Genomic DNA, 12,500 nt, shown 5'->3' with positions numbered 1-12,500 from the left:
CTTATTTGTGAATGAATTATATGCTTACCCTATCATATCAGCAACCTTTAAAAGAATTCTTCCTGTCCTTTATCCTTCTGTTTATTATTTTAATGGTATGTTTGTTTGTTTTTTCTTCCTTATAGTTTTGTTTGGTTAGTGCTCCCTCCCCTCCCCCCCCCCCCGCATTGAGAAAGTCTCATGGTAGGTCAGGTTAACCTTGGACTCTATATAGCCAGAGGTCAAACTTGAGATGCTCCTGCTACCTCCAGCCCAGAGCTGGGATTCCAGGTATGCAGTAACACATCTGTTTCATAGCGTAGTGGGGCTCAATCCTAGGGTTTCTTATCTGTATCTGCTCGGGAAGCACTCTACCAACTGAGTTGCAGATCCAGAGGTTGTACTTAAGGTTGACCCCCCAGGATTCTACTGCTCCCGCCTACCAAGTGCTGGGATTACAGGTGAGCCACCAGGTCAGGCTGTGACGCGCTAGGGATGGAGCCCCAGGTGTGGCTGCATCCCTAGCAGTTGCTTTTTTGAGACAGGATCTCACTGTGGCACAAGCTATACGGAATTTTCTAGCAGGACCTTATGCTACAGCATACTGCAGTTATCGCATAACAAGGGGGCTCAGGGATCTCTCCTTGGAGTTGGCACACGTGGGTGCGAGCGAACCGGACAGACCCGAACCCGTAACCCCAGGATTCAGACCCGCTCACACCCGGGACGCTTTAGCGTGCCAAAATGGCGGCCTCCCCCCCCCCCGCCCCGCTCGGCCCCGCCCGGCCCCGCCCCGCGGCCGCCGAGCCCGGTCTCCGGCCGGAGCCGACTGTTGCCGAGCTTTCCCGAAAGCCCGCGGAAGCCGGGAACGGCTCGGGCGGGCGGGCGGGCGGGCGAGCGCGCGGGAGGCGGGCGCGGCCCCGCCCGGAGCCTGGGAGCTGCGTCGACGGCACCGAGGGGGAGGGGAGGCCGGATGTGAGTGGAGCGGCCATTTCCTGTTTCTCTGCAGTTTTCCCCAGCTTTGGGTGGTGGCTGCCGCTGCGCTTCGCCTTCCCGTGCGCTGAGGGCCCGGCGGCGTGGACAGCGGTCCCGGCACTCGGCGCCCCGCCGCCGCCCGCAGCCTCGCGCCCGCCCGTCCCGCGCTTCCCGAGCCCGCCGCTTCGCGCCTCGGCCACCGGCCGCCGCCGCCGCGGCCCACCGAGCGGCCCAGATGCAGGCCATCAAGTGTGTGGTGGTGGGAGACGGGTGAGTGCACGGCCGCGCCGGGCGCCATCGGGGGACCCCCGCAGGCCCCGAAAGCCTCGAGCTGGCGTAGAGCGCGCGCCCGGCCTTCTGGGGGGGGGGCGCGAGCCTCCCACCCTCCCGGGCCTGATTCCGGCTTCTGGTTGGGGGAGGGCCTGGGCGAGCCGGCCGGAGGGAAAAAGTGAACTCCACCCTCCTGCCTTCTTCCCGGGCCGGACGCCGCCCGTCGCCCTGCTCGGCTTGGCACGTAGGCGAGGCTGGTTTGAAGCATTTTTCTATGAACATTTTTTTCCCTTGTTTTTGTCTTTTGAGAAAGGGACGTGTAGTTTGTTCATTTACTCAGGGTACCCCCCCCTAGGTCCCCGAGAACTGGGATAGGTAACGGCCTCCGAATCGGTCGTATGCATGCAGTCACTTGGGTGACCTGGAACTTGGGAAAAGGGCTCGGTTGCTTCGACTTGGCAGGGTGTTTATAAAAATATTCATTTTTCACACTTTACGCCGAGAAAGTTACTGGGATGCTAGCTGAAGGAGTGTGATGGAGACTGTCCATCGAACGAAGTGCGGTTATTAAAAAAAAAACAAAAAAAAAAACCAAACCAAACCAAACAAACCTTCTCGGAAAGCATTAGATATGGATGTAGCAGATCCAGCTCCCTGTGACTCGAGGCAATTCTTTTCGTGATTGACCGTGATGGTTTCAGGCCCTTGAGGGAGACAAGACTGGTCTTATGCAGTCCGTCCCTCCACCCCCCCCCCTTCGGTAGAAACAAGAATCTCAGTGTAATCGGAGCAAAATCGCGCGTCTCAGCGTAGCTTGTGTAGGTTCGTGTTAACGAGGAAGCTTGGAGATTTACCACCCGTTTCCTCAAACGCAGAGTGCAACTGGTCCATTTTCAAGTCCAGTCGAATACGTTGCAAAACTTGGCTAATGCCTTTCCACCCTTGCAGTAAGCACTCGCCGCCCATGGATTTATGAGCCCATGGATTTATGAGCGATTGTTCAGCGTATTTACAGAACTCTGCATTAGACTTTGGGATCGTCCCTGTAACTTAAGGCAGCCAAACGGTCAGAAAACTTTATTTTTCTGCTAACATGTCAGTGTGTGGCATTTGTCTTGGAATCAGGAAGTCTCACAGATGCGGTTCAGTGTATTTAAGGACACACTGGAATTTCATTGAGTAGGAATGTCAGTGGTGCTCTCCCTTCACCTCCTAAAAGAAGGCTTTGTCGCTTGGGGCAGTTAGTTTGATAGTGAAGCTGTCTAAGTGAATATGTATTGTGAAGCCGGGGTCTTTGTGTGTAAATCCTGGCTTCTGACTGCTTGGTCCCAACTCCATGATTCTCCTGTCAGCCTTAGGACATACGCGCGCGTTGGACTTACAGGTGTGAGCCACAGGCCTGCTTTTTAAGTGAAGGCAGGATGGCTGGGTGGACTGTCTGTCTGTTTGTCTCTTTCTCTTTTCGTATTGTGATTGAGCTATAACATAGCACCTTGCTGGGGAACGTTTAAAACTTACCTGAACTTTCCTTTAAAAGTTAAAAATGTTTCACCAGCAGTTTGTGGGCTGGGGAATACTACCACATTCCTAGTGTTTTAATAGGTTAAATTGCTCTGTCACCGTCCTCTTTTCCTCCCAGAGCTTAGGGACCAAGGGGAGGAAGAGAGATTGTAAGAGCCGAGGTCAGGGACACCGGGCGGAAACAGTATTTTCTGGATTCCACTTGTGAACTCAGCAGCAGCTGTATAAGATCCTAGCCCAGAGGGCTGGTGAGATGGCTCAGTGGGTAAGAGCACCCAACTGCTCTTCCGAAGGTCCGGAGTTCAAATCCCAGCAACCACATGGTGGCTCACAACCATCCGTAACGAGATCTGACTCACTCTTCTGGAGTGTCTGAAGACAGCTACAGTGTACTTACATATAAATACTAATAAATAAATCTTAAAAAAAAAAAAAAAGATCCTAGCCCAGGGCAGAGAGGGCCTAGGCCGAGTAGAGAGGGGCCCTTGATGCTTCTAAGGGGTGAGCCAGTCAGTGTTCTCTATGGGTGTGGTCCTTGAGGGAAACTAGCCCTAGTGCGAGGCCTCACACTGTTGAATCTCTGGATGAGCAGCACAGATTGGACTGGGTGAGATTTTAGAGCTGGGGTGGAGTTGGGAGGAAGTAGGGATGAATATGAAAAAGTACATTGAAAGACATCTCAAGACAATTGCTTTTTAAAAAGGTAAATTGCTGCTGCTCCAGACCCAGACCTTAGTGCTTGAGAATGCCTAAGATGTGCAACAGGTATGCGAGTGCTCAGTCAGACACTAACACCGGAGCTCTGTGACCCCCACTCCCAGCTGGGACTTAGGGCCTTATGTTTCCTGGCACGTCTGAACAGCTGAGGTAGGTCTTAGCCTGTTGCTGACTTTTAAAAAAAAATCCAGTAAAAACGTGTAGAATGCTGCTGTAGGGTTCCTTTGGATTGCCACGCCTTTCTTTTTCTCCCTACCTTTTTAAATGTGTACGGGTGTTTTTGTGTGTATGTCCGTGCCGTATGTTGATGCCAGCAGAGGATCTCCTGAGACTGGAGTTACTGAGAGCTGTGAACCACTAGGTTGTGATGGGAGTGGAACCTGGGTCCTCTGGAAGAACAGCCAGTGCTCTGAACTGCTGAGCCATCTCTGGCCCTCAGTACCCTTTTAACCTTCGGAGTAATCCTCAGCATATCATTTTTTCCTCAAGAGAGGTGCCTCAAGGGAAAGTTAAACAAGCCTAAATGAGATGCTGAGTCTGAAGAGGCTCTTGAGTGCCTGGTCCTATGGAGTGCTGAGCGAGTGCGGTTACCATCGTTGCTGTGGTTTTCTCTTTCCTTCTCCTTTGCCTTGGGTCCAGTGCCTATTCTGAGGAGCCGTTCCCACTTGCTTCTCATCTCACTGTCATTGTTGGGTTTTGTTTTTACTGTGAGGGTCTGTGAAGAACGTTAGACGTAAAAATGCAGTTCCTGGCCGTGAAGTTTTCAGTCTTGTTTAAAGAAATGTATCAGCATGTGCAGGAGAGAGAGAGAGAGAGGGAGGGAGGGGGAGAGGGAGAGGGAGGGAGGGTAAGCATCACCATGGCAAGCTATGTGGGTGCTGGGAATTGAACCTGGGTCCTCAGCTCTTAACCATTGAGCATCTCTCCAGACTCTTTGAGCACCTCTCCAGACTCTGTATTTTTTTGTTCTGTACTTGACATTGATATCATTGGGGCTAAGTGTCAAGAGAAGTGTACACATACCAAAAGATTCGAGATTTGCATTCTGAATTACCCTGGTCAAGAACAATGGTTCCTAACCTGTGGGTTATAATCCACTTGGGATCCAATATCAGATATCTTGCATAGTGATTCATAACAGTAGCAAAATTACAGATAAGAAGTAGCAACGAAAATAATTTTATGGCTGGGGATCCACCTTACCATGAAGAACTGGATTAAATAAAGGGTCACAGCGTTAGGAAGGTTGAGAACCATCATTTAGAGGTGTAGATACGTGGCTTTTCATGCCAATAATATTTTTCTGCTATTTATCAAATAAACAGTATGCCTGAGGTATAGTTGGAATGTCTTTTATTCTGAAAAATTTAAAGCTGGCAAGCCTAATATCACATATAGCTATGAAATTTTACAGGGTTAAAAGCCGAGTGATGACAGATTGATTGAGGTCACACAAGTTGCTAACTTTACGATTTAATCTGAGGGATTACAGTTAGAGAACATCTGTTATGGCTATGTTAGATTCATCGACCTGCATCCTTCTGGTGGGTTAGTCCCTTCAAAAGTTAACTGACCGTGGGTAACAAATATGAGAGAGTTAAAACGTACTTTCTGAAAACAGAGCCCGCGTGTTTGTCTTGGCGATGGTCTGGCATGTGCTGAGCCACACTGAGCCAGCGCTTTCCCCCTCTCCTTCCCCTCCCCCCCTCTAGCGCCCCTCCCCCACCTTTTTTTCTTTGTTCTGGTACTGTAAACTGAACCTAGGGCTTCACATTTGGTAGGTAAGTGTTACACTATTTCATTAAATCCCTACTGAACCCTGGCTTCTAACTCCTCCTGCCTTCACAAGCCCTGAGTGCTGGCTTTGAAGAGATGCGCCATCACAACTAACTCAGGGGATTTTAATACTGTTGGTTTAGTTCTGATTGACCAGAAGCCTAACAAGCAAATGTCTTGACGTTTACTTCTTGTCTGTCCATCAGTGTGTCTAGCTTAGACACTGCTGTCCAGGAATTTTGTTAGGTCAGCCTCCTATGATGTCATCCTTACAGGAATGAACACATTTTACTCTGCTTCCATGGAACTGATGGCATGGCCCATACATTTGCCCAAGCTCTTCATGAGTTATGTTTGACCTGTTACACAAGTACTTGAATTCTCCTCTGGCTTCCAAATTTAGATTTTATTATTATTATTTAATACGCATGGGTGTTTTGCCTGCATATATGTCTGTGTATCAAGTTCCTGGTGCCCTGGGAAGCCAGAGAGTTTTGGATCCATTGGAATTGAAGTTACAGACTGGTGTGTGCCACCATGTGGGTATTGGGGATTGAACCTGAGTTCTCTAAAACAAGTGCTACAGCCAGTGCTCTTAAGAGATGAAGCATTTCTCCAGCCCCCGTAAGTGGTTCTACATATAGAATCACTTATATATGACATAAATGTGTATCTTATCTCTCTCTACACACATACACACGGCATCTTTCCGTGTGTGTGTGTGTGTGTGTGTGTGTGTGTGTAAAGTAACTTTTGTGTCTTAGCTGGATTGTCACTTGACAATCCATAGTGATATGTGTAGTATCTTCAGCCTTCAGTGTCTGAGAAGCTTTGTACATAGCCTTAACATTTTGAAGTCTTTAAGGGTGGTAATGACTGTCTTTATACACGTTGGTCATGACGTACCTGGTTTGTAAACTTGAGACTTTTGAATTGCTTTGTCTTTTCCTGGTACTGAACTACTCTTACTGATTCATCTATCTTTCTAAAAACACTCTTTCTTTATATACCTTCTATCTCAGAAATCAGGGTATTTCAGTTACTCAATGAGAGGGCTTGTGTGTGGTTTGGGAGTGCACATGCATATGTCTACATGGAGGCAAAGGCATCTTTAGTCATTCTCCACCTTGTTTTGTTTATTATTATACATAAGTACACTGTAGCTGTCTTCAGACTCTCTGGAAGAGGGCATCAAGTTTCATTATAGGTGGTTGTGAGCCACCATGTGGTTGTTGGGATTCTTTCTGCCCCGAGTGAGCATTGGGGCCAGGGATTTAGCTCAGTTGGTAGCATGCATGCCTCACACTCATGAAGCTCTATGTCAACCCCTAGCACCAGCACCACTTAAGTCAGTTATGGCAGCATACACCTGTACAGGGAAAGGCAAGAGGATTACAAGTTCAAGGTCATCCTTGCCTACTTAAGAGTTCAAGGCCAGCAGTCAGTGCTCTTACCCACTGAGCCATCTCGCCAGCCCCAGCCCTCGTTTTTTAATTATTTTAAAATGTTTGTGTGTATTTTTAATGAGTGGATGTCATGCGCACGAATGCCCACAGAGGTCAGGAGAGGGCACTGAATATTCTTAAGCCAGAGTTACAGGTGGTTGTGAGCAGTGTGATTTGGGAGCTGGGAGCTAAAGAAAAGCAACAAGCTGGCCTAACTTCCAAGCCATCTCTTCAGCTCCCACATTATTTTTTGAAACAAGGTCTCATATAGGTCAGGGTAGCTTTCAAACTCCCTGTGTACCCAAGGCTAGACCTGAACTCTGGATTGTAAGAGCTAGACAGGAATTCATCACCATACCCTGCCCTTGAGATTGACTTCTTGTTTGGATTTTGGGATTTTAGATAATAATTGCCTGTTCTGCATTTGATTTTCAGCTGCTAATGGATGAGTCTGGTTTGTCTATCTTAGGAACAGTTTTTCTTACAAGGCCATATGCACAGTTTTTTTTTTTTTGTTTGTTTGTTTTTTTTTGTTTTTTAATTCTTTTTTAGATATATACCCCATCCTTTGATGCTGGGGTTGGAATTCAGGATTGTGTATGTTAGGCAAGCTCTCTCTGCCACTCTGCTATAGCTGATGGATATGGATGGATATATATATATATATATATATATATATATATATATATATATATAGGACAGGGTTTTGCTATGTAGTTCACACAGGACTGGAACTTGAAGAAACACTTCTCTCCTCAAGATTTCCAAGCTGTGATTACACACTCCATTTTCTTACATACCTTTAAATTTTTTTATGTGTATATAAAGGAGTGTATGTGTGTGTACACACACAGATGCCTGCAGAAGAGAGTTGCAGGCATTGTGAGCCCTCTGATGCAGATGCTGTGGGTCAGACTGCAAAAGCAGCAAGTGCTCTTAGACACCAAGCCATCATGCCAGCTTCCCTACGTATGGGATTTTGTTTTGTTTTTGAGACAGGGTTTCTCTGTGTAGCCATGGCTGTCCTGGATCTCACTCTGTAGGAAGACTGGTGCCTGCCTCTGCCTCCCAAGTGCTGGGATTAAAGGCAAGTGCCGTCCCCACCCTGATCTGTATGCTTTTTTAATGTGAGGAAATTGTAGTGCTTATAGGTTACTGATGTTTGTGTTTGAAGGTTTGGCTTGTAGGTTTCAGACAGTAAGAATAAAGCTAGTCAAAGCAGAGAGACATTAAGTACAAAGTTCTCTCAACAGGAAAGGGAAGACTTCAGTGGGACCGGAAATCACTAGTAGCCTTCATTCTTGGTCCTTTCTGTAGGACAGGGCAGGAAGTGCAGATAGCTTAACAAATAGTAATGTCATGTGCTAGGGGAGAGCCAGTGTAGGATGGACAGGGCTGTCTTCTAGTAGGCCCAGGGCCATTGCCTAGAGTTCAAAAATTAATAACAGGAGGTTAGACTGAACACTTACATATACAGAACATTCCAAAGCAGATATTCTTCCAGAAATTCTGTAGTGTGTCAGTTGTGGCTGTGACTAAATATGTCTAACATTCTCCATGTGGACATACTCTTGACGTTACTTCCTATAGTTCAGATGTTGACTTTGGCCTCTAGAACACACAAGGAATCCGTAAGTACACTAAGAGAAGTCATAGCCTTTCTGTTTATGCTGATCCTTTCTTAAATGAAGAATTGAGGGAAAGCACATAGAGACAGGCTCGCCCACAGCCCAGGCTGGCCGCACACTTGCTATGACTTCCCACCCTGGGTAGCTTTATTTGGTTTTGGGGATCCAACCCCACTTGGTGCATCACCAACCTATAGCCATGGGTTTTGTTTGTTTGTTTGTTTGTTTTGTTTTTGTTTGTTTTTTAAAAAACGATTTACTATGTGTAAGTACACTGTAGCTGTCTTCAGACACTTTTTTCTTCTCTCTCCGGCCCTGTTTGCTCTGGCCCAAAGATTTATTTATTATTATATGTAAGTATGCTGTAGCTGTCTTCAGACACCCCAGAAGGAGGACATCAGATCTCATTAGGGATAGTTGTGAGCCACCATGTAGTTGCTGGGATTTGAACTCAGGACCTTCGAAAGCAGTCAGTGCTCTTAACCACTGAGCCATCTCTCTAGCCCTATAGCCATTTTTTTTGTTTTTGTTTTTGTTTTTGTTTTTTTGAGACAGGGTTTCTCTGTATAGCCCTGGCTGTCCTGGAACTCACTTTGTAGACTAGGTTGGCTTCGAACTCAGAAATCTGCCTGCCTCTGCCTCCCAAGTGCTGGAATTAAAGGCATGCACCACCACGCCCAGCTTATAGCCATGTTTTTACTAGAACATAAATTGTAGTCGATAATGATTAGTAAGAAGTACATTTCCCAGCCATGCAAGGTGGCTCACAGTTGTAACCCAGACTCAGGAGGAAGAAATGAATGGGTCACAGAATCATGACGGACACATTCAGAATCATCCTGTTCTACAGAGTGAGTTCAAGGCCCTTGGGACTGTGTAGTGAGATCAGTTCAGTAGGTGGAAGTGCTTGCTGTCAAGCCTGACAACTTGAGGTGCACACGATGTCCTGACCTTAGTACATCAGCAGAAGACTCAGTATACAGAACTGTTTGAACTGAGTCTTCAGGATGTCCCTCAAGTTAGTTAGGGTCTGTGGTGAAACTTAAGAGTTTTATCTACTTCTTTGCTACCTAGTCCCTTAAAGCAGTGGTCCTTTCTCATGTTGCAGTGACCCCCCAACTATAACATTATTTTCATTGCTTCTTCATAACTGTCATTTTACTACTGTTACAAATTGTAATATCTGTGTTTTCCAATGGTCTTAGGTGACCCCTGTGAAAGGGTCATACAGTGTGCCCCCCACAAGGGGTCAGGACCCACAGGTGGAGAATTGCTGCCTTTAGTTTTTCTTCATCTTACGCACGCTGTGTCCTGTGTGGTGTGCACACATGCATTCTTACAAATAACAGCAACACAATTCTCAGTACCAGGTTTTACCAGTACCTTCCCAGTTGGGTCTTTCAAAGATAGCTGGAGCTGGTAGTAGTGTGAGGCAGAGGACGTGTTGGGGATTTCGGACAGGGTTTGTGCACTAGGCAAGCATTCTACTGCTGAGCTACAGCCCCAGGGAGATTTTATTCTTTTAATTACTACATGTATTAACTGTGCCAAGAGTTTCACTGACATACCCATATACGTATGGGATGCACTTTGATATCTTCACCCTTGTTATTTTCTCTCTATCCTCCACCCCCTTTTGCTACTCTGTGTTTGTGTTGGTTTGAAGTAGATTCTTAGCGAGTAGCTCTAGCGAGAGTAGACCTCACTGTGTAGCCCAGACTGCCCCGGGACTCCTGGACATCTTCTTGTCTTGTCCCAGAAGTTGAGATACAGGCTTGGGCCAGCACTTGCTGCTGTTCCCTGAGTTTCCTGCAGAGTACGTATCTCAGCACCTTCCTTCCTTGTGTGGACTCACTGTAGTTCAGAGCGTCCGCTTACCAGCAAGAAAGCTGGGGCGCAAAAGGAAGTTCAGGGGTGTCAGAGACTGCTACGAACTGGTCTGAGTCTTAGATCTAGGCCTCTCCAGAGCTTAGGCTCTTGCTCATACAGGTTTGTTTTGACATTCTAAGCCTTTCTCACAAGATAAATGTCTAATGAGTCATTTCTGTTTAGAAAGCCGTACGGGATTGGAAGTTACCTGCCAGTGATGTAATGTTTGACAGTGAGATCTTTAGGGTGGGGAGTTCCAACTTCATTAAGCCCTTTATACTGTTACAAGTCAGGCAAGTATTGGCAAGAATGAGTGCTTGAGCTCCTGCCCTTGTGGAGCCCTTGTCCCAAAGTGTGGAAGGAAAGTATAAAGATTGCCTTTGGATAGCGAGCCCTGGTCTACAGTGGCCTGTGCTGAACAGTGGGGTCTTCCAGGTCAGCACCAGTGTTCCATCCTGACCTTAGTACATCAGCAGAAGACAGCAGGGAGCCAGGCTCAGTACACAGAACTGTTTGAACTGAACCTTTTGGATGTCCCTCAAGTCTGTTAGGGTCTGTGGGAGGAAATTTAAGAGATTTTATTGATATATTTTTTATGTGAATGGTACAACAGTTTTTATTTTTAGTAATATTCTGAAAACTATTCCAAGTGGTTGGGAGCTTTTCAAACAGTACCCTAACTTCTGCCTCGAGAATATTAGTGGTGTCTGTCCCCTTAATGTACTTACTTTTGCATATTTCTTGTGTTCTGTCTTAGCAGCTGTTCAGGAAGCTTATTCCATCCCTGTGCCCCTCGTTAACATGTTAGGGTGTATGCTGTTAGCTCCTTTCTCAGCTTGGGAGTGCGAGAGTCCTGTGGCTGCTTAACTGCTGGTGCTCTGGGAGGGACAGGCTTGTGGGCAGGGCGTGGGGTTCGCAGCATTGCCACCTAGAGGCAGCACCGTCAGTCAGAAATACCAGTCCATGTTGCAGAGCAGCCACGGTCACTTAGCAGTCATCAGAGTGGAAGATGTTCTAGAAGAAACTTTATGTTAACCATTTCTCTGGGTCCTGTACTCAGTATGCAGTACTTCTTGACCACATACCTTAACAGAAAGGGGGCTGTTGAATCTGCCTTTCTGAGAATACAAAGGTTTGGTTTTGTTTTTAAGATGAAACTATGTGCAGAGTGTTAAGTGTTACAGAAACATTTGTTTATGCTTATGGATGTGGCATAGCTGTTCCCTGGCTTTTTCTAGAATGCTGTAGTGGGATAGTGGAAGCCAGGACCATGCCGTGTTGACTAACAGCCCTTTTCTCTTCTTTCAGAGCTGTTGGTAAAACCTGCCTGCTCATCAGTTACACGACCAATGCCTTTCCTGGAGAGTACATCCCCACTGTGTGAGTATCCTCCTCAGCCTGGGACCAGCGTGCTGTGCTGTGCTAGAGCCCTGGCGGATCCCTGTGTGGATCCCCGTGTGAGCTGTTAGTGTCTGTTTTCCTCTGAATCAGCGACTGATAGAGAATTGTTAGGGGTCTGGAACTTCAAATTGAAAAATGAGCCAATTAATGTATGATTTCCTCATATGAGGGAATATACAGTTTCCTGATTGATTCTTAGGAAACAAAAGACAATTATACCATGAAGTGTACAGGCTGGGGAGTGTACAGCCCAGAGCCTGAACACAACAGGCTGCTGACCGGGCTCTGGGAACTGGTGCACAGAGGGTTGCATCAGAGGGAATTGACCCTCTGGCAAGTCATCAGGTGGTTCCATGTCATACTTACAAAGCTGTAGATTTGAGCCGGGGGTGGGGTGGGGCAGACGTGGATTCTGGGCTGCTGATTTTGTATGGGCAGCCCCATTGGGTGGGAAGACCAAATGCTTTTCTCACTGATGGCTCACTGGAGCCTCATTTGCTACACATTGTGCTATCTGCTGTCTGCAGCCAGTGCACCCTTGGAGGCTCGCCTTGGGGAGACAGACCACTGGGCTTCACCATAGAGCTGGGGCTGACTTGCACTCTTACCTTGCCTCCCAAAACACATCACCCCACCATCTTTATAAAGGTTGCTTTGCTCAGTACAGCCTGTAAGTCACACTAGCTTAAGCTTGATTTTTATACTAAGGGCCCCTGTTTTTAAGTACTACAAATAATAGGACAAAAAAAAACCAATCAAACAAAAAGCCCCCTTTGGGGACTGGAGAGGTGACTCAGCAGTTAAGAGCACTGACTGCTTTTCCAAAGGTCCTGAGTTCAAATCCCAGCAACCACATGGTGGCTCACAACCATCCGTAACAAGATCTGATGCCCTCTTCTGGAGTGTCTGAAGACAGCTA

General features: G+C 47.0%; 1 protein-coding gene across 1 annotated transcript in view; it reads left to right on the top strand.

Moving 5' to 3' along the window:
* Positions 1 to 929: 929 nt before the first annotated feature.
* Rac1 (Rac family small GTPase 1) overlaps positions 930 to 12,500 on the top strand; it is a 22,184-nt gene continuing 10,613 nt past the window's right edge. Inside the window, exons 1-2 of the mRNA XM_021222482.2 lie at positions 930 to 1,224; positions 11,489 to 11,560. Of these exons, the coding sequence (XP_021078141.1) occupies positions 1,190 to 1,224; positions 11,489 to 11,560 (107 nt within the window). The 5' untranslated portion in view covers positions 930 to 1,189. The remainder of the gene's footprint in view (positions 1,225 to 11,488; positions 11,561 to 12,500) is intronic.

This window comes from Mus pahari, chromosome 23 (assembly GCF_900095145.1).
Source record: "Mus pahari chromosome 23, PAHARI_EIJ_v1.1, whole genome shotgun sequence".
NCBI classification, from domain to species: domain Eukaryota; kingdom Metazoa; phylum Chordata; class Mammalia; order Rodentia; family Muridae; genus Mus; species Mus pahari.
The sequence above is the reverse complement of the archived record's forward strand: the minus strand, read 5'-3'. Positions and strand labels throughout refer to the sequence as shown.